Source organism: Aedes albopictus, chromosome 3, assembly GCF_035046485.1.
Source record: "Aedes albopictus strain Foshan chromosome 3, AalbF5, whole genome shotgun sequence".
NCBI lineage: Eukaryota > Metazoa > Arthropoda > Insecta > Diptera > Culicidae > Aedes > Aedes albopictus.
This window is the reverse complement of record NC_085138.1, coordinates 373792095-373814880: the sequence shown is the minus strand read 5'-3', so window position 1 is coordinate 373814880 and position 22786 is coordinate 373792095. Positions and strand designations below refer to the sequence as shown.

Below are 22786 nucleotides of genomic sequence, written 5' to 3'. Positions count from 1 at the left end.
TAGCCTAAGCAATTTTTTGAAATGAGTGCCCAAATTTTCTAAATTCTCATGTTATGATATCGACAATATCAGGGTGTCTACTCATAACTCAAAATGAAATTCCCTGAGTTTTCCAGGTTTTTCCAGATGAAATTTTAAAAGTTTATAATTAAAAAAATAACCCAAATTTTCTAAAAATAATATAAAGGGTGACTTAGGGTATCATCGGCAGGTTGGTTCTCTTCGTCATGAGGGATATATGTCGACCAAATTGCCTGAAACTTGATCATATTCAGCTTGGTTGGGAAGGATTTGATGCCAACTCTGAATTCAACAGCTGAAATCTAGGTTTCAAAAAAAAAACATGACAAAGAGAACAAAACTGCCGAAAATACGTAAGTTCCCCTGCTCTTCAAAAATATTTCAAGATTACTGAGCGTAATTTCTGGAACTTCTTACAAAGTAACTTCCTGGCTTTCCGCAAGATTTTTTCACGAGAAATCTGTTTGAGTACGTCAAAAGTTTTCCGATATACTTCCAGAGATTCTCGCTGGATTCCTTCTGAAAATCCATCCAAAACTATTCAAAATTTCTTCAAGAATGTCATTGGTTGAGCCTCGTAGCCATGCGATTAGAGTCCGGATGGATGAGGGTTCGATTCCCACTCCGAGTGATGTAATTTTTCACGAGAATAGCTTCTTATCCGTAGCCACTCCATGTTAAGTATCGTTCAATCGGTACAGCCGACGGCTGCAGCCAGTATCCGTGTCTTTTTTAGTGGTTTTCCGGGATAGCTATCCAATAGTTTATATCGGGATTTTCACCGATAGTTTTCAGATATTTCTCTTGTTTTCTCGCGGAACTTAGTCCGTAGCTACTTTCAGGATTCCATGAGGTATTCAGAATTCCTCCTTGGATGTCCTTACTATTCCTTTTCGGGATTACTATTACCTAGAACTTTTTTCGAGATGTCTCATTTTATCTCCGGTTTCTCCTGAAGATCCTGTCGAGATTTCTTCAATAACATTTTGCGGAGTTTTTCGTAAGATTTTATTTGAATTCCCTCGAATATTTCTCCAGGAACTTCCTATAAGGTATTTCGTAAGTTATCTCAGAAAACCCGTAGAAGAATCCCTGCAAAAATTTTCGGAGAATTCCCTAAAAGAGTATCCAGAATCTCGGGATAATTTCTGGTAAAGATTACTGGAAGAAATTTGGGAATAATGCAGAGAATATCTGTAAAAAGATCTCAGGTGGATAACTGCCAGGAATCTGGTACAACTACAAGGAACAGCCTGGCTCTGAAAGAATGCAAGAGAAGAATTCAATGAGAAATATCAACAATAACTCCTAGAAGGCACTCTAGAGAAAAAAAATGTAGGAGAAAGTCCAGGGTAAATTCAGATGAACTCTGAGAAGCATCTCATGACCTACATCGGAAGGAATCTTCTGAGAGAAGTTTCAGGAGATACTCCGAGAGAAATCTCATTTAAAACATCAAAATAAACCTCGCGAAAACTTTTAAGAAATTCCTGTAGGAGACCAGGAAGAACATCTCGCAGAAAGCCCAAAGCAATTGTTTGAAGATATCACAGGAAAAAAAATGAAAGAAATCTCTTGAAGAAATCTTGCAGTAAATTCGTGAAAACACCTTCAGAAACCCTTGGAGGAACTTTAGTAGAAACCCCAGGAATAACTCCTTTAGCAACCCCGAAAGAAATTCTGGGAAGATCTTCTAAGGAAGTCCCAAGAGGAACACCGGAAGAAATCGTGTAAAATTTCCATGAGGCATGCCGAAAGAAATTCCACGATTTATTCCGACAGAAATTCTTATTCGAGATGAATTCTGGTAGAAATCCTACGAAGATTTCTTTGAGCAAACCACTGGAGAAACTCCGGAAAGAAATAGCATCCCCGTGAAAAACTCCAGGAGAAATCGGTTGGAATTCAGTAACCCTGAAGTATATTATTCCGGAAAAAAAATAATCAAAATGGAATACCAAGAAAAATAGCGTCAAAAATGCGGAAGGAATTTTATAAGAAAACCTGAGAGACATTCCAGGAGGTAATTCTAAAGATGTTCCAGAAAGAAACCCTGACGGAATTTCTGGAAAAAATCCTTGTAGCGAAATTTTTATATGGATTACTACCAGGTTTTTATTTATTCATACGACCCAATGTTTTTTTTTATCGGAGTAAAATTTCCCTGAGTACTCAAGATATTCCCTGAGTATTCCAGGTTTTTCCCTGTTAAATAAAATTCCCTGAGGATTCCCGGTTTTCCAGGTTTTTCCAGGTAGTAGACACCCTGAATATCTGCGCCAATACTCAACCGATTTTAATGAAAATTTTATGGTATTAGCTACACATAATACACTATTCATGATCAAAAAATTATCTATTTTGGTGAACGCAATCAAAAATTATATAATATTTTCTGTGTGCCAATTTCATCGTGGACACCCTTTATTGAGTGAATATGCTTCTATTGTCAGATATTCAACCGACATAATTTTGTTATTTGAGCTTGTTTGGAAGATGCCAATTATAATGCCAGAATTTGAATACTTCCCCAGATGTATGTTAATATATTCTCAATTTGGCAATGGCGTAACTATTTCACTTCGTCACTTTATCAGATTATATCAAGTAGTTGGTGATGTGTATTTTTAGTGAAAATTTTCAATCGTGAACTATCTGCGAAACAATAACCATATTAACCTTCCATTCATAGGCCAGAAGCCACCATACCAATGGTAGGTAGATTGGCTTTGGCACAAGCTTCGACAGAATGGGTTGGTCCATGCCCTTCAGTACCACATTTGTACGAGTATGATGAAAGCAAAAAATTATGAATTCTCTATCATACAATGTGGAGCAACTAATCCCTAAAAAATGTAACACAATTAGAACATCGAAACTGAAATCCGTTTCTATTTACCATTATCACATTGGCCCGATACGAAGTGAAATATTGTTCCATTCCGGCGGGGATTGCGTTGTAGTTATGATAATATACACTACCGAAACCATTTCCCGAACCGGCGTCCATCGCGAACCACATTTCCTAACTACTGCGCGCTTACAGACATATGCCTTCGATGGCAATAACTGAAAACAATAGGAGTCACATTCTGTGCATACTGATTGCCTTGACCGTTTGCGTTAGAATAAAACTGCCTTTGCGATTATTAGACTGGCTCAGAATTTTCATATCACCATAAACAATAATAACACTATGTTACAAATAAAGGTCTGCAGCCCTGCAGCAGACTAGGGGTCTCGTTAAGCACTTCACAGACTGAAAATGTAATTAAATGAAAAACAAAAAAGCTAACTTTTTCTTCTTCTTGGCGTATTGCCCCAACTGGAACAAAGCCTGCTTATCATTCAAGTGTTCTACGAGCACTTCCACAATTATTAACTGACCTTCCTCTGAATGAACATTTTGTATGTGTATACCGTATGGTAGGCACGAAGATATTCTATGTCCAAAGAAATCGAAGGAAATTTTCTTTACGAAAAGTTTCTGGACCGAATAACACATTATCCAACCGATTTCTCAAAAATGTTTAACTGAAGCAAACATAAAATAGTTCCAGTAATTTTAACTGTCGATTACTTCGAGAATGTCATTTTGAATTCCTTCAAGACGTTCTTTCTAGAATTCCACTTCAGAAAATTCTTTAGAAGCTCTTATAGGGATTGCTACATTTAGTATAGACTTGGATCCAGGAATTCGATCTAGAGATTACTCCAAGAACTCCTGAAAGATTCGTAGCAAAAACTCTTGGAGGACTCCCACAAGAAATCCTGAAATAATCCCACAAAGAGCTGGAAGAAGGAAGAAGGATTCTCGCATGGAGTTCCTGGAGGATTTTTAGAAGTAACTTCTGGAGGATTCCCAGAAATAACTCCTGGAGGATTCTCATAAGGAATACCAAGTGGGCTATCATAAGGAACTTCTGCAGGATTTTCAGAAGAAACTATTGATATGCAGAAGGTACATTCACAGAATCTCCAGTAGAAAAAACTAAAGGATTTCCAGAAGAAACCATTAGAGCATTCCCAGAAAGAAGTACGGGAAAATTCCAGAGATTTTCACAAGGAACATCTGAGGGAGTCCCAGAAGAAGCTTCAAGAGGATTTCTGAAGGAAACGCAGTAAGCAATCCTGGAGACTATTCTGGAGAGAACCCAGCGAAAATTCTTGGAAGTATTCAAGATCGAAGTTCCAAAAAGAACTCCTGCAGAAGATTCTGTATAAATTCTTGAACAAGTCCCAGAAGGATCTCCTGGCAAAATGTCAAAGCAAACTATTTGAAGAATTCCAGAAGAAACTTCTGATGAAATTTCAGAAAAACTTTTGGAGAAATTCCGGCACAACCCTAGAATAAACGCCTGGAGAAATATCAGAAGGAATTTGTGGAGAGATTTAAGAAAATTATTTTAGAAGAAATCGCGTAAAACATTCTGATAAAAGCCTCGGAGGAACATCTTCGTGAATTTCACAAACAATTCCAGAGAATCTCTTGGGTAAATCCCAGAACGAGTTAGTGAATGAGCTCCGCATCCAGGTGGAAATCCTGGAAACACTCCAGCAGGGTTCCTGATTTCCACTTTTCATCTTCTTCCACATTCGAAGACAGTCAGCAGCGAACGGTTGTCGCTTTAGTTCGCGTGTATGCTTGTCAGCGACGACAGCAAACTCCGGCGAACGGTGGGTAGCCACACTTGGAAATTACTCATTCGTCCACATTCGCATCGCAAGCGAATGCGATTCGTGAGTGATGCGATTGATATTGGGCATACGAATTTTTGATGTTTTCGAATTATTTTCTTTACTAATCTAGCATTTCAGCAACAATACAGTAAAAATGTATGCATTACATGCAGAAATTCTCTTCTACTTTTGATAATAGCCGCTTCGACCGCTCACCAGCATTCTTCATCATTCGCCATTCATTCATTCGCTTGCGATCCAAACTGCGACGAATGGCAACGAATATTCATGTCAAGCAGCTGGCTCATCGCTTCCCACTGGTGATGGGGTTGCGTGTTTGAGTACGACGATCCGTTTGCTGCATCTTTCTCGATTCGCTTCAGCAAAGAGGAGTGAATATGAATGGAGTGAGGCGAATATACCGATCCTTGCACTCCAGAAGCAATTATAAAGGGACACAAAGGTAAATCCCAGAAGAAACGCAGTAAGCAATCCTGGAGACTATTCTGGAGAGAACCCAGCGAAAATTCATGGAAGTATTCAAGATCGAAGTTCCAAAAAGAACTCCTGCAGAAGATTCTGTATAAATTCTTGAACAAGTCCCAGAAGGATCTCCTGGCAAAATGTCAAAGCAAACTATTTGAAGAATTCCAGAAGAAACTTCTGATGAAATTTCAGAAAAACTTTTGGAGAAATTCCGGCACAACCCTAGAATAAACGCCTGGAGAAATATCAGAAGGAATTTGTGGAGAGATTTAAGAAAATTATTTTAGAAGAAATCGCGTAAAACATTCTGATAAAAGCCTCGGAGGAACATCTTCGTGAATTTCACAAACAATTCCAAGAGAATCTCTTGGGTAAATCCCAGAACGAGTTAGTGAATGAGCTCCGCATCCAGGTGGAAATCCTGGAAACACTCCAGAAGCAATTATAAAGGGACACAAAGGTAAATCCCAGAAGAAATTTTGGAAGAATTCCTAGATGAATTCTAGCAGTTGGAGCTAGACGATCAAGTGGAATGGTACGCGAAAACCAGCTCAAGGAAACCCTAAAGGAATCCCTTGAAAAAATACAAAAATAGTTCTGGAGAAGTTCCAGGGAATCACATAAGAATTCCTGGAGGTATTCCATAAGTATCCCAGAGGAGATACTGGAGATACCTGGAGGAATCTCAGAAGATATCCATGGAGGAATGTCTTCAGGAAGCAAGTAAACATATCTTTCTTTGTTAATACCGTCGTTGGGGGTGACAATGGGTCAGAGGGGCGAGATTGGGCCAAATAAATTGGCATTCGTGTCCAATTTCTGCAATGAAATGGTTCAAAAAGATTGGGTATTATAATTCCTTGCTTTATTTGATGCTCGATGGCTTAGCTAGGATTTTTTCCTGGAGGGGGGCCAGGGGGGCCTGACTTGAGATGACTTTCAAGCGGCATGGGCACCCGATATGTGAATATGCAAATCGGCATTACAAGTTGGAGGAATCAAAATGACTATTTAAGATTTGTTTCTAGTTTCGTAAACTATATGAGCATGAATAAATCCTCCAGACTTTTTTCTATAGCTTGCTGCAGTGATTCCATCATGGATTCCTCCAGAGATTCCTTCAAGAATTCATTTAGGGATTTCACCAGACATTTGTCCTCCATCTTCAGAGGTTTATCCAGTGCGTTTTTCGAGGTTTCCTTCAGGAATTTCCCATTTCTGCGAGTATTCCTTCAGGGATTTATCCATATATTCGTTCCTGATCCCGCTAGATATAGCTCGAAAAATTTCACCTTGAATTAGTATTTCTACAGGAATGTCTTCCAGAAATTCTTTCGGAAACAATTACTAGAGATTATTCAAAAATAACCCAAGAATTACTTAAAAATTTTGTACAAACAACCCTTTACAAGTCCATCTAAGTTTTCCTACAATAATTCGTCCAGAAATTACTGCAGACATGGATTTCTTCAGATTTTTATTTATCCAGGGATCGCTTCTTCTTCCAGGAATTCGCTAAGTAAGCTTCCCTAAGAAATTCCTCCAAGGGATTCACCCCTTCTGTGATTCTTCCAGAATCGACTACTGGGATTATTTTAAAAATGCCTCCAAGAACTCCTCTTGGAATGCCTTCAGGAATTTCTCCGAACAGTCTTTCAGAAACTCCGTCAGGAATTGATCCAAGACTTCCTCCAGGGGCTGTTTTGAGATTCCCTTTGGAATTGCTCTTGGGATTGCTTCAGAGATCTAGGGATTTAGGGATTTTTCAGGAAATCCTGCCGGGATTCCTTCAGGAACTGCTATTTGGATACCTTCAAGAGTTCCTTTACGTACTCTTTTTAGATATCCTTCAGGATTTCCTCAGGAATTCCAGCGATTTCTTCAGAAATTCTTCTTGTGATTGCTCCAAAGTTCTTCAAAGGTTCTTCAGAAATTCCTTCCTTTGGGAATTCCTTTGAAAATTCTTACACGGTTTCGTTCAAGAATTTTTTTTATGAATTCCTATTGAGATTCCTCTAGGAATTCCTCCAGAGATTCCTACACTTATTCCTCTAGCGATACCTCAATAAATTCCTCTCAATTGCTCCAGGAATTACTCTAGAGATTCCTACAGGCATTCCAGGAATTTCTGCAGGGCTTTCTCCAGGCATTTCTTCAGTAATTCCTCTAGGGATTGCTCTAGGAATTCTTTCAGGAACTTCTTTACGAATACCTTTAGGCATTCCACCAGGTATTCCTCCAGGAATTCCCCAAAAAGTTCCTCCACGGATTTTTATAGGGATTTCTCCAGGCACTCCTCCAGGAATACATTCAAGAATTCCTTCAGAAATTCCTCCAGGAGTTCTCCCTAAAGTTCCTCCAGGCATTCCTGCAGGCATTTTTTCAGGGGCTCCTTCAGGAATTACCCCAGGTTGAAGGTTTCCTCCAGGAATTTATCCACGATTTCTCTAGAGATTCGTCCAGAATTTTCACCAAGAAGTACTTCAGGAATTCCTCTAAGGATTGTTTCAGAAATTCCTCTAAGAATTTCTTCAGAAATTCTTCTTAGAATTCCTCCAGAAATTCTTCGGGGAATTCCTCCAAGAATTTCTCCAGGGGTTCCTTCCAGATTCCCTCTAGAGATTCTCCGAGAGAGGGGGATTCCTCCAGGAATAGTTCCACGGAGTGGAGCGGACCTGTTTGGATGGTTAGAACACTTGACTATCACGCCGAGGACCTGGGATTGAATCCCACTCCCGACAAACTCACAAAATGTGAGTTCTTCCTTCGGAAGGGTGGGTCCCGAGATGAACTAGCCTAGGGCTAAAAATCTCGTGAATACAGATAAAAAAAAGTTCCACAGAATTTCCCCAATTTGGCAACTATATCACCATAGGTTATGAACAATGGCTATACCTATTACTTTTATACTCCAAAACTGTGTAAAATATTCAGTTTTTATTGTCGGGGATCCCTTCAGGAAATCATTTTATGGCAAAGAGACAAACCAGCTCAGGTCTTGCGATGATGGTGGGTACACTTCAATCATCATCATCATCATTAAGAGACAAACCAGCTCAGGGCTAAAAGTCCAAAAAAAAAAAAATAATGCATGAAACACTAAAGGCAGACCGGGAGGCTTGCTGAGGTGGCCCCACCAAGTTTCGTCTAGTTCCTCTTAAAAATCAATCTAGGAATTTCTCCGAAAAAAAATCCAGGAGTTCCTTCGTGGATTCTTCGAGGTTTCTATTAGTTCATGAATTCTATTGGTAGTTTTTCTGGTATATTATTTTCAATCACATAATACTTGTAGTACTTTTAAATATCGTTAAGGAGTTTCTTCTGGGATCACTTTAAGTACATAGGGGTTTGTGGGGCAAGATGGCCATATGGGAAAAGATGGCCATATGGGGCAAGATGGCCACCCTGTCTTTTAAGCACTAATTCGCAACATAAAAATATTTTCTGCATGGGTTGTGATTATAAACAATGCTTTATGTTTATAATGTGCGAAAAAGTTACTATTAGTTTGAAAAATCTGCTATAAAATAGTGTTTGAAGTTTGAGTGTTCAAAAACAGTGTTTTCTTATAGTATCAGGTCATCTGATTTTAAGGATTAGTAATAAAATAACATCGTTTTCAAAATTATTTTTAATTTTTAACCCTCTAATACCCAAATTTTTGATTTTGACCTAAATATCATTTTTCGTCATCTAAAATCGATTTAAACATGTTTTGGAAGATGATTCTTTTTAATTCTCGATTTCGTGAATTTCAGTTTTTGATTTTTCTAATTTTTATTTTTGAACATCCCCACACTTTTATATTTTTCCTGGAAGCCAATTTGGGGAACGGATTTTTTGAGATGAAAACATTTTGAGATTTTATGATTATTGTTGAAATATTATTATTTTAAATTTTTTTCACAGAAAATTTTAATTTCCGTGTAATTTTAAGGAAAATAATTTTAGAGTGTATCCGATTCCCTTAAACTATTAAACAAGGATAGAATGATTCGGGAAAAATTTGAAATATGTTAATTGTAGCGAATCAATACAAAATAAACAATGACTTCTAAAAGGTGACTAAAACATCAATTTTTCAATGATTTAAAAAAAATGTAAATACGTTTTAAAGTACACCAAAAATCATTTTGAGATATACAGAACAGTCCTAAAATATCAGCCAAAAATATAAAAAAAATGATTTTCCACGAAACAAAAATTACAAAAATGCTCAAACTATACCCCGTCTAAAGGCGGTATTGGGTATTAGAGGGTTAATGGTGTCTATATGTGACTGTTGTTCAGCCTCAATGTTTTAAAATTATTATGTCATATAAAAATGATAAACATATCGTAATCATTCGGGGCAAGATGGCCACCTGTGGTAAGGCCTATGTCGCCATCCAAAAATCAATCTAAAGCAGCCTTAAAACTGTTATTGATGTTTAGAGATATTGCAAAACCACAGAAAATTGCTTTTCCTATCAGTTGAAGCTGTTAAAATTAATTGCGATGGACATGATACCTCAGAAATACTTTGAAGTTATTTGCTGTTGAACGGTGATTGGTTTCATTGAATATTTTGGCACAGGGATGGAAAATCGTAGCTAAACCGCTATAAGGGTTCGTTACAAGACGTTGAATTAAAGTATAGTGCATGAAAAGAGTAGTAATGTATCTAAATCGTTTCGAGAAAAACAAGTTTGCTGAAAAATAGACCAAATCATAGAACATTTAAAAATAAATTTCTATCAATTTTATTTCAAACATTATCATAAAGAAAAATGGCAAATACTACACCATCTGTAGGCAAAGCGTTGCGGATGATTCGACCTTGGTTTATTGAACGTTGCTTAGGGATTAAAACATACTAATTGTAAAAATTTAGCTCTGTGGCCGTCTTGCCCCATATGGCAAAAATTCTATGTCGAAAGTAACATTTTTCAAATGAATTTATTTTGCAATGGTAGTGCAAAATAAAATGCTTTCTTGTGTTAATAAGATAGAAAAGACATGAAACAAAGGGAATGAGTGTTAAATAGCCATATTGTAATGAAAGTATATGTTCCCAAGGCGCCTAAGCTTAGGGTGGCCATCTTGCCCCACAACCCCCTAATCTCGTACGCTTAGTTAGCTGTTGTAATTCCATGAAACATTTTTGTTCAGATGTCTGCAGATTTTACCCACTTCTCTCTATGGGAATCTGGCAAATGTCCGTTTAGAAAATAACTCCTTGAGTTTCCGCGGGGATCTCATCAAGACCATTTTGCATTGATCCTCCAGAAATTCCTTCTGAGAATCCTCCTGCAGTTTATTCTGGAAACCTTACAGCAGTTCCTCCTGGAAATCTCCAGGAATCTAGCGGGAGTTCTTCAAAAGTTTTTATTTTAGAAACCTACCAGAATGAGAGTAGTTTTTAGGAATCATCCACAAGTTTCTTGAGGGAATCTCCTAAGAGTACTTTTTGGATTCCTCCAAGAGTTAGAGAAATCCCTCGAAAGAAGTTTCTAAAGAAATTCCCAGCTGGCTTTCCTGTAGTAATCGGCAGATGGCGTTCCTGGAAATATCTCCACGAGAAATTCGTAGAAGAATTCTTGGAGAAATCCCCAGGATTTCTTGGAATCATCTTATTCCTTATGGCGTAACGTCCCAATTGTGACAAAGCCTGCTTCTCGGCAGGATATGATCAGTTCCAGTTATAAAAGGAGAGCTTCTTTCGCCAGGCATAACTTTTCAGGCATTGCAGAAAGAATCCTTAGCAGGAATTTCGAAAGGAAAGAAATAATCAACAGGTGGAGTGTCAGGAGGAATTCTCCAAAAGAACATCTTATAAAATCCTCAGTAAAACTACAGAAGATTTGATTTCCCTGAAGGACTTTTTGGAGAACAACTAGAACTTCTGAAGAAATCCCAAGGTTGCATTCGTGGAGTTAGCTTAGCTTAGACTGATTAAAAATGTGAATACATGTCAATGGCTGCTCCTCCGTAGTTGATCTGAACCGGTATGAATTTCACTGAGAGCTAACTGGATCAGGGGCTGGGACACTCTACTTATTCTAAAAGTGCAATAAGCAGGCCATACATTTTTGGATCAATATCGGCGCCGGCCACGTCCTTACAATCACTTGGAAAGGGAAAGGGAGGGCTGCAAAACGGTGAGTCGATAAGGAGAGCGTCCAATATAGCTCTGGTCCTCACAAGTTCCTACCTCATGCTTCCACGGGTCAAGCGATGACAAAGACCGCCAGCTAAGAGTTGTGTGCTTAGCTGGTAGTGCAGCCTGGGCACTGTTGTCCTTCTGACTTCAGCTAGATTGAGGAGGTACGATCCGAGTGTCTGTTCACCAAGGAGGTGCGGCTCAAACAGCGTCTGTTCTGGCATCCAGCGGCTGAGTAAGAAACGCTGCACCACGCCCAGCTAGATCCAAGGTGGTAGCCCCATCAGCGTGGTCGTCCCAGTGTTGGTTGGGACGTTAAACAGAACTGGCACGATGGCCCTCCGGCGAGACAGGAGTGTTGGCGTAGGCCCAATAAGCCACCCGTAAAAATCCCCATTGCGAATAACATAGGAGAAAATACGACTCGATACAATCGGCAAAGACCCACGCGACGAAATAAGGACTACGATTGGAAACTTGGAACATGGAATTGCAAGTCACTAGGTTTCGCAGGATGTGACAGGATAATCTACGACGAACTACATCCCCGCAACTTCGACATCGTGGCGTTGCAGGAACTTTGTTGGACTGGACAGAAAGTGTGGAAAAGCGGGCATCGAGCGGCTACCTTCTACCAAAGCTGTGGCACCACCAATGAACTGGGAACAGGATTTATAGTGTTGGGCAAGATGCGACAACGTGTTATCGGGTGGCAGCCGATCAACGCAAGGATGTGCATGTTGAGAGTTAAGGGCCGTTCCTTCAACTACAGCATCATCAACGTCCACTGCCCACACGAAGGGAGACCCGATGACGAGAAAGAAGCGTTCTACGCGCAGTTAGAGCAAACATACGATGGTTGCTCGCCGCGTGACGTGAAAATCGTTGTCGGCGACATGAACGCGCAGGTAGGAAGGGAGGAATTGTACAGACCGGTAATCGGGCGAAACAGCCTGCACGCCGTATCGAATGATAACGGCCAGCGATGCGTAAACTTTGCAGCCTCCCGTGGTATGGTAGTCCGAAGCACCTTCTTCCCCCGCAAAGATATCCATAAAGCCACCTGGAGATCACCCGATCAACAAACAGAAAATCAAATCGACCACGTTCTAATCGACGGTAAATTCTTCTCGGATATAACCAACGTCCGCACATACCGCAGTGCGAATATAGATTCGGATCACTACTTAGTCGCTGTATGCATGCGCTCAAAACTTTCGACAGTTATCACCACGCGTCGAAGTCGAACGCCGCGGCTCAACATCGAGCAACTTCGTAACGGAGAAGTGGCTCAAGACTACGCGCAGCAGTTAGCAGTGGCCCTACCTACGGAAGAGCAGCTTGGCGCAGCTACACTTGAAGATGGCTGGAGGGACATCCGATCCGCCATAGGTAGTACCTCGGCTACAGCACTAGGCTTCGCGACTCCGAATCACAGAAACGACTGGTACGACGGCGAATGTGAACAGTTGAAAAACGAGAAGAATGCAGCATGGGCGAGAATGCTGCAACACCGTACGAGAGCGAATGAGGCACGTTACAAACAGGCGCGGAACAGGCAGAACTCAGTCTTCCGGATGAAGAAGCGCCAGCAGGAAGAACGAGATCGCGAAGCGATGGAAGAGCTGTACCGCGCTAAGGACACACGAAAGTTCTACGAGAAGCTGAACCGCTCGCGCAGAGGCTTTGTGCCACAAGCCGACATGTGCCGAGATAATCACGGGAATATTCTCACGAGCGAGCGTGAGGTGGTCGAGAGGTGGCGGCAGCATTACGATGAGCACCTCAATGGCGACGTTGCAAGTACCGAAGGTGGCGTGGTAACAGATCTAGGAGTATGTGCACAGGACGAAAGACTTCCGGCCCCTGACCTTCAAGAGATTGAGGAGGAGGTTGGCCGGTTGAAAAACAACAAAGCCGCTGGAGCAGATCAACTACCAAGCGAGCTTCTAAAATACGGTGGAGAAGCACTGGTGAGAGCACTACACTGGGTCATTACCAAGATTTGGGAGGAGGAAGTATTACCGGAGGAATGGATGGAAGGTATCGTGTGTCCCATCTACAAAAAGGGCGACAAGTTGGATTGCGGGAACTATCGCGCGATCACACTACTGAGCGCTGCCTACAAGGTACTCTCCCAAATTTTATGCCGCCGTCTATCACCGATTGCAAGAGAGTTCGTGGGGCAATATCAGGCTGGATTCATGGGTGAACGCGCTACAACGGACCAGATGTTCGCCATCCGCCAGGTGTTGCAGAAATGCCGCGAATACAACGTACCCACACATCACTTGTTCATCGATTTCAAATCGGCGTATGATACAATCGATCGAGAACAGCTATGGCAGATTATGCACGAATACGGATTCCCGGATAAACTGATACGGTTGATCAAGGCGACGATGGATCGAGTGATGTGCGTAGTTCGAGTATCAGGGACACTCTCGAGTCCCTTCGAATCTCGCAGAGGGTTGCGGCAAGGTGATGGTCTTTCGTGCTTGCTGTTCAACATTGCTTTGGAGGGTGTAATAAGAAGAGCGGGGATAAACACGAGTGGGACGATTTTCACGAAGTCCGTTCAGCTGCTTGGTTTCGCCGATGATATTGATATTATTGCTCGTAAATTTGAGACGATGGCGGAAACGTACATCCGACTAAAGAGTGAAGCCAGGCGAATCGGATTAGTCATTAATGTGTCGAAGACAAAGTACATGATGGCAAAGGGCTCCAGGGAGGAATTACCGCGCCCGCCACCCAGGGTTGGTCATCACTGAGGAGAACCGAAAGATAAGTGCATTTTTTTCACCCACCACACACGGCTTGCTTGATCAGGATTTCTCTTCTGATTTTCACTCTTCTCCCGCTACGCACTTTTGTGCAATCTCCCCGGAGTGTAAGAGAATTGTTTTCTCGTACACCCGACAAGAAAAGAGCAATTTCAAGGCTCCAAAATATGATCAAAAATACAGTCAGATTACGACCGTTCCGGCAAATTTATGACAGGGTACACTAGATGTGAAGTTTCAGACTTGATTGTAGGTATGTCATTTTACCCAGCAACGCTTGCCCGTGCTAATCTGTCTATGAACGTTAGCTTTTTGGGCGACTGAACCTACGTGCATCTGAATTTGTTAAAACTGAACATTCTGCAAAACTTTACAAAAGATGGAGTGATACCCTAATGTACGTCCAGGTTTACCCGGCTCAGCAATCGGCTAACTAACCCCAATGTTAACATTTGTCGTCCGCAGATAGTAAAGGGAAATTTATGGGAGGAAGCTTTTGCAGAAATGGCCGTGCCGTACTCCGTGCTAGGAGTAACAAATTATGGTCCCATTTCTAATTAAGCGCATCATGCGATACTGTGCTCTGCGGTCTCAGGTATATCTGGTAAATAATTTGGTGCAAAACAACGCAAAAACACACACACAAAGTTAGGAAATTGGCAATGTCTTTCCATTGAAAGCCTGCTAGCTTCAAACGTCAACTTTTTTTCGGTGCTCCGTTAGTAGTTGAGTTTATGTTAGGTACCGTGATGCCATGGTAACCTACATTTCTTCCAGCGCGACACTCTGAAGTTAAAGCGAGGTACTGTGTGTGAACAGTAACCGCTCCACTCCAAACAAAAATCATGGTGCACTACGCACACTCTCAATATTCCGCTTTGAGATGCGTGTGATTTTTTCTCTTCACACAAAAGAGCGGCAAGGCACACTTCTCTGGACTGCACCCAAATCTGCACTTTTTAAGCCAAAGTGTGAGAAATGACCAACTCTGCCGCCACCCCGAATTCATATCGACGGTGATGAAATCGAGGCGGTTGAAGAATTCGTGTACTTGGGCTCACTGGTGACCGACGACAACGACACCAGCAGAGAAATCCAGAGGCGCATTGTGGCAGGAAATCGTGCCTACTTTGGACTCCGCAGAACTCTACGATCGAATAAAGTTCGCCGTAACACGAAGTTAACCATCTACAAAACGCTGATTAGACCGGTGGTCCTCTATGGGCACGAAACATGGACCCTACGTGCAGAGGACCAACGCGCCCTTGGAGTTTTCGAACGGAAGGTGTTGCGCACCATCTACGGCGGAGTGCAGATGGAAGACGGGACTTGGAGAAGGCGAATGAACCACGAGCTGCATCAGCTGCTGAGAGAACCAACCATCGTCCATACCGCGAAAATCGGGAGGCTACGGTGGGCGGGTCACGTCATCAGGATGTCGGATAGCAACCCGACTAAAATGGTTCTCGAGAGTCATCCGACCGGTACAAGAAGACGTGGAGCGCAGCGAGCTAGGTGGGTCGACCAAGTGGAGGACGATCTGCGGACCCTACGCAGAGTGCGGAACTGGAGACATACAGCCATGGACCGAGTGGAATGGAGGCGGCTACTATGTACAGCAGAGGCCACCCCGGCCTTAGCCTGACCGGTAAGTAAGTAAGGGAATGGAATGTTAGAGTGTGATGGTTGTCGCTACTAGAAATCGAGAGCACTCTGCGGCTCCACAACCAGTACGGATGGAATATTTGTTAGTAGGGTAGAATGTCGGTCTTTCGGCTGTTCGGGCTCGAAAGAAGTTGATCATCAATATTAATTTCTATTCCCGATCAGCCTAGATAGCCGTGTAGTGTCGGTAGCAGTTCCTTCAACTGGCTAAGAATAACACTACGGACCGTCTGTTCCGGTGGTAAGAGTCCACTAACAGGTGACCCCTAATTCATGGTGTCAAGCGGCTTAATGCGTACCGTGCCTAGGAACGAATGGTTAGGGGGGTCTAATAAAAACCTAGCCGCTAACGGTGCCTGTGGAGTACCAGGGCACCCTCCACAGTATTTTTGCCCTTACTGTGTTAAACGGAGCAATGACGCAGTGGACCTAATTTGTCTCCGGGATAATCGGCTACTTTTCTTAAGTCTCAATTCCGAGGCTTAACAAAAGTGGGTAAATGTATATTTTCATAACTGGAATCAAGTTTGTACAGGTAAACCTTCATCACGCAAAAGGTGCTTCTGCTGTGTTGAGTCGAAGGTTTAAAAAAGAAGGACTGGAAGTGGCACTTATTCAAGAGCCATGGTCCAATAAACGAAAGATTCTTGGTGTTCTGACACAAAATAGTAAACTATTTTATGATGAGCAACAAGATTCTCCCAGAACTGCTGTCCTAGTACGTAAAACGTTAAAATGTTATCCTATTACAGAGTTTATCAGAAGGGACATTGTTGCGGTCATGGTAGAGGTACCAACCACTAGGGGTAAAACTGAGATCGCTGTGGCTTCAGCTTACTTTCCTGGTGATGTTCCTGAGGTACCTCCTCCTGAGATCGCATCATTTGTTCAATTCTGTAAAGAAAACAACAAATCGTTTATCATTGACTGTGACGCCAATGCGCATCACACAGTTTGGGGTAGTACGGATATTAACAGTCGAGGTGAGTCACTATTAGAGTATCTGTCTTCGAACAATATAGACATTTGTAATAATGGTGATAAACCTACTTTCTTAAATGCAATCAGACAAGAGGTCTTGGATCTAACACTGTGCAACGCTGCAATCTTTGACAAGATCACAAACTGGCACGTGTCAGATGAGATTTCTCTATCTGATCATAAACACATAATCTTCAATTGGAGCGGTGGAGATTATTCTAGAACTGCATTTAGAAATCCCAGGAAGACAAACTGGGATTAATATGTAGAATTGTTGAATTCGCATTCATTTACAATGGGGGAAACTATCGATTCAACCCAAAAGTTGGAATCATTTTCTCAAAGAGTAAATGAAAGTATCATCAATACCTTTAACAGCAGTTGTCCCACCATACAATCGGCTTCTACTAGAGACGTGCCATGGTGGAACTTTAAACTGGATCGCCTAAGAAAATTTTCTCGTAAAATGTTCAATAGAGCGAAACAAACGGGAGATTGGACTCAGTATAGGAAAGCCCTGACTGAGTACAACAACGAAATACGAAAATCTAAAAGAAAATCTTGGGTGCTGACATGTGAAAACATAAACAGTACTCCTGTAGTTGCTAGACTACAAAAAACGTTTGCAAAAGATCATGCAAATGAATTGGGAAATCTGAAGCGTGACGATGGAGTTTTTACCAAAACTCCTCGTGAAACTTTGGATTTAATGATGGAAACCCATTTTCCAGGTTCGGTTCTAAGTGTGGATTCCAATGATACTATATCTCTGGAAGGTGAAGGATGTCCTAGTATAAACTCAATGGAGTCAAATAGTACAGTAAACACCGCCTCCAGATTTAGCTGACGAAATCTTCACGAAGGCCAGAGTGGAAAATGCGATAAGATCTTTTCAGCCTTTTAAATCTGCAGGAGTTGATGGGATATTTCCAGCACTGATTCAAAACGGAGAAGCGGTGTTGGTTCCCTCACTAATTGAGATGTTCAAGGCTACCCAAGTAACCAGTAAGCATTTAAAAAAGCATTTCTTCAGCATTATAGTAGCCTTTACGACAAGGCGTTTAATGCTAATTAGCCGTATATGCGCCTATAGTGCTACCTTACAGCAGGTTTTGGCAAAATAACGGGCTGTCTTAGTGCTATCCCTTCAGGAACGTCGTGACGAAATGTCAAAGAAGCGTAACGCCTCGTCGAGCAAAAAAAAAAACAAAAATAGATTGACGTCTGCTTCTCGTTCTCTCAGCCTGCTTCCCGCTTCATCGTCCATCCATATTCCAGCCGGTGCTAGGTGGTACTTTTTTGCTGATTTTTGTAGTGATGTAGGTTTGAACTTACGATCCGGAGATTGATGAGTCATACCTGCTTCTGATTCTGTTGCTCCTGATCCACGCTGCTAAATCTGTTCCGGTGGCGTGCGTTGATTTAATCGCCAATATAAAGAATGGTTCGATAACAGCTTCAGATTCAACATCAAAAAATTGTTTTCATTGAGATGTTTCATTGTGGTAAAGGATTGCGATCCCTTCTTTTAAATATCTGTGGAATATGATTCTTTCTTCCCTCTTTCAAACAATCCTATGATCCACCAAAGCATCCACCTATTCGGCACACATTTTCCGACGAAATGACAAATAATTGGTGATTTTTTGATGGACAAATTGCCAAACCAATCCAGCTGCAGTAATGATTTCTTTTGTGCTTTTGGATGAGTAGAGGAAAATGAAGAAACAAATAAGATGCACAAATTTGTAAACAGAAGCATAGGCTCTGTAAGAGAGAGACCTTTTTGCTCCTAGCATTTAAAGAGCAGTTGAAAAGCATTTTGATTGCTCCCAAGTGAAAACACTTCAAGCAGTTGAAATGCTAATTAACAGCCAAAAGCATTTGAGCAGCACAGCTTATGCTAACTCAAGGCAGTTATGCATTCAAACTGCTTATGTAGGGCAGCAAGCAGTTTAAATGCATAATACGGGCTGATATACGGCTTATTCAAATGCTTAGTGGTTACCTGGGTAGTTTGAGATTGAATTTCGTTCCATCAAAATGGAGGCTTGTAAAAGTTATCTTTATCCCGAAAAAGGGGAAACGAGATAAAACGCATCCGAAAGCATATAGACCAATTAGTCTTTCTTCAGTTTTGTTGAAGACTATGGAAAAGGTTTTGAAGGATTTTATCAATTCTTCTTACATAAAAGAGCATCCCCTGTCTGACTTCCAGTTTGCTTATCAATCTGGTAAGTCAACGGTTACGGCACTTCACTCGCTAGTAACAAAGGTGGAAAAAACGTTTTCAGCAAAAGAAATAGCTCTATGCGCCTTTTTAGATATAGAAGGAGCATTTGATAATGCCTCCTATTCATCTATGAAGCGTGCCATGGAGAATAAAAACTTCGACCAATGTATCATACATTGGATTCATACTGTGCTTGCAAAAAGAGAAATCACCTCTGAGCTGGGAAGTTCTTCTATAACAGTAAGGGCAACAAAGGGTTGCCCTCAAGGAGGAGTCCTCTCACCACTAATGTGGTCCTTAGTTGTAGACGATCTTCTAAGAAGCTTGAAGGAAAGAGATTTCGAAGTTGTGGGCTTTGCAGACGATATAGTCATAATAGTGAGAGGAAAGTATGACGAAACTGTTTCGGAGAGAATGCAAAGGGCCCTAAACTATACACATTCATGGTGTATTAAGGAGGGCCTTAGCATCAACCCGTCAAAAGTCGTAATTGTCCCTTTCACTAGGAGAAGGAAGATCAACCTAAAAGCTTTTCGGCTTGGAGGGATACAAATTCATCCTAGTGATCGAGTCAAATACTTAGGTTTGATTCTGGATGCCAAACTGAACTGGAATGCTCAAATTGAGTCCGTGATCGGTAAGGCAACAAGTGCGTTCTGGTTATGCTCCAAAACTATTGGCAGGAAGTGGGGCTTGAAACCAAAAATGATAATGTGGATTTATACTGCCATTGTTACGGTCGCGCGAATCCGAGGTGGCCGTTTCGGAATAGTAATAGTTAAACGCAACACGTAATCAAATTACACATTAAAAACTGTATTAAACGATAAAATTACAATGGTGGGAAAAATACAATCTTCGCGGTTACTTGGCAATATACTGACTGACGTTTCTCATTGCGTGCTGTCACGGCGTCGACGGAGATGACAGCTTGACTGTCATCCGTGAGCCCAGCGACTGAGGTTGTTCGTAGGGATGTCCAAGGTCCCAACAGCCATAATCCGCCCAAAAGTGACGTATGCTTCGTTTGTTTGGTGGCCAAAAACAAAAGAGGCTACCACGCAATTAAAGCTTGCGAAAATTCAACGTCTTGCGTCCATTGCTGTTACAGGAGCGATGCGTAGCACTCCATCAAAAGCTTTAGATGCAATTCTCAATCTGCTACCTTTGCACGAGTACGTGCAAGGTGCAATTAGAAGCAGAAAAGAAATTGCTGAGACTTGAACGAGTTGAAAAGTTTATGCCAGGTGATCTTGTAGGTCACCTGAGCATTTCACAATACTTCCAAAATAGGCCAGTAATGAAAATGATTAAAGACTGGATGAAACCTGTGGAGAACCACGATGTTCCTTACAAGTTGCACGAAACAACTCGTGCAGATTGGGAAGTCGGAGGTCCCACTGTTCGTCAAGGATCAATCAAATTCTATACAGATGGCTCAAAAGTTGGAATAAAAACGGGAGCAGGAATCTACGGCCCTGGAATACAAACATCAGTGGCGATGGGACACTATCCTACGGTGTTTCAAGCAGAGATTCTTGCTATTTTGAAATGCGCAAATATCTGCCTTGAGAGAAAATACAGATATGCAAATATTTGTATTTTCTCAGATAGCCAAGCTGCACTAAAAGCATTGTGCGCTTACAAATGTACTTCAAAGCTTGTCTGGGAATGCATTTTTTCACTGCGCAGGCTGTGCCAAGGGAATTCAGTAAACTTATACTGGGTTCCAGGTCACTGTGGCATTGAGGGAAATGAAATGGCAGACGAGCTTGCTAAAAGTGGTTCCAATTTACAGTTTGCTGGCCCAGAACCATTCTGTGGTATATCAAACTGTACAATTAAAATGGACCTGAAACGCTGGGCTGAGCAGAAGGTGATATCCAATTGGATGGATGTCAAAAATTGCAATCAGTCAAAACGATTTATAACACCAAATGCTTATAAAACCAAAAAGCTCTCAGAGCTCAACAAGAGAGCTCTATGTACATACACTGGCCTAGTAACTGGACACTGCCCGAGCAGGTATCACTTGAAAAATATTGGCCATATTCAGAGTGATATCTGTCGTTTCTGTAATACGGAACGTGAAACCTCGGAACATCTGCTTTGCAGTTGTGGTGCTTTATACGCGCAGGCAAAGATTTCTAAATAGTGGTTGCTTGCAACCCAGTGAGATCTGGTCTGCAAAACATGGGAAGGTCTTGGAGTTTATTATTATTACGCGTCGTGGCAGTAGCTGATTACTTGACACATGGTAATTAGCTGGCTAGATGCGAATATCAAAACGGGACATGCCACAAAAGTTCAGCTTATTGGACGCAGTGGCTCAAATCCCCCAACAGGGGAGGGAAAAAAAGGGTAGAATGTGAGACCGGGTAGTCACCTTTGGCGTGCCCAAAGGATCAGTCCTGAGTCCGATTCTCTACAACGTCCTCACTTCTGACGTACTGATGATAGACGGAGTACTGTACGCATTCTTTGCGGATGACACGGCTTTCCTGGTGTCGGACAAAGATCCGCAAATCGTCGTTACTCACCTCCAAGCGGCGATGAACAACCTCGGGGAATTCCAGCGGAAGTGGCGAATCAAACTGAATGCAGGGAAAACTCAGTCGATTTTCTTCACGAGGAGGCGTGCCGCTCGACACCTTCCCCGCAGGTCGATCACGGTCAATGGTCAGCCAACTACATGGGACGATGAAGTCAAGTATCTTGGAGTGCTGTTTGACAAGAAGCTGAAGTTTGACAAACACGTGAATTACGTCGCCGGAAAGGTTGATCGGTCTACCAAAGCGCTGTACTCCCTGCTGAATCGACGGTCGAAGCTGCACGTTAAAAACAAGTTACTGGTGGTCAAGTGCATCATCCGGCCAATGTTCACCTATGCATCGGCAGTTTGGGGCAACTGCGCCAAATCTCACCGCAAAAGGCTGCAAGTAAAACAGAACAAGCTGCTTAAGATGGTTCACAACCTGAACCCCAGGTATCCGACCGACGATCTCCACAAGTTGGCTGGTGTCGACACCATCGAAACAAGCATCAAACAGGCCACCAGATCCTTCAGGACCTCCTGTGAGATGTCAGCAAATCCGCTCATCGGAGCACTCATCCCTCAACATCTGTGATATTAGCTTTAAGACATTCTGAATTCTAGGGTTTTTTTTTACTCTTTTCCCTAAAAAAGCTTTACATAGCTAGTACTTTTATGTTGTATGTATTGATGTCTCCTATGATGAATTTGAATTGTTCTCAGTTGAAAGTTAAACCAAATCTCTGAAATGTAAATGTAAATATTAGATGTAGTACCGTTGAATTCTGGAAAAATAAATTAAATTGAAAATTGAAAATATCTGCCTTGAGAGAAAATACAGATATGCAAAAATTTGTATTTTTTCAGATAGTCAAGCTGCACTAAAAGCATTGTGCGCTTACAAATGTACTTCAAAGCTTGTCTGGGAATGCATTCTTTCACTGCGCAGGCTGTGCCAAGGGAACTCAGTAAACTTATACTGGGTTCCAGATCACTACGGCATTGATGGGAATGGAATGGCAGACGAGCTTGCTAAAAGTGGTTCCAATTTACAATTTGTTGGTCCAGAACCATTCTGCGGAATATCAAACTGTACAATTAAAATGGATCTGAAATGCTGGGCTGAACAGAGGGTGATATCCAATTGGATGGATGTCAAAAATTGCAATCAGTCAAAACGATTTATAACACCAAATGCTTATAAAACCAAAAAGCTCTTAGAGCTCAACAAGAGAGCTCTATGTACATACACTGGCCTA

The 22786-nt window shown here is 41.6% G+C and overlaps 2 protein-coding genes across 5 annotated transcripts in view; both read right to left on the bottom strand.

Moving 5' to 3' along the window:
- LOC109409852 (V-type proton ATPase subunit F) overlaps nt 1–22786 on the bottom strand; it is a 421144-nt gene that overhangs the window by 340250 nt on the left and 58108 nt on the right. The gene's annotated exons all lie outside the window — the stretch shown is intronic.
- LOC109409847 (CCR4-NOT transcription complex subunit 7) overlaps nt 1–22786 on the bottom strand; it is a 47373-nt gene that overhangs the window by 22923 nt on the left and 1664 nt on the right. The window contains exon 1 of one of the 4 annotated variants that reach the window (XM_019683330.3): nt 2921–3130. The exons of the other annotated variants lie outside the window; for them this stretch is intronic. Within the exon in view, the coding sequence (XP_019538875.3) occupies nt 2921–3043 (123 nt within the window). The 5' untranslated portion in view covers nt 3044–3130. Of the gene's footprint in view, nt 1–2920; nt 3131–22786 lie in introns of those variants that run through there. 4 annotated transcript variants of the gene reach the window in all.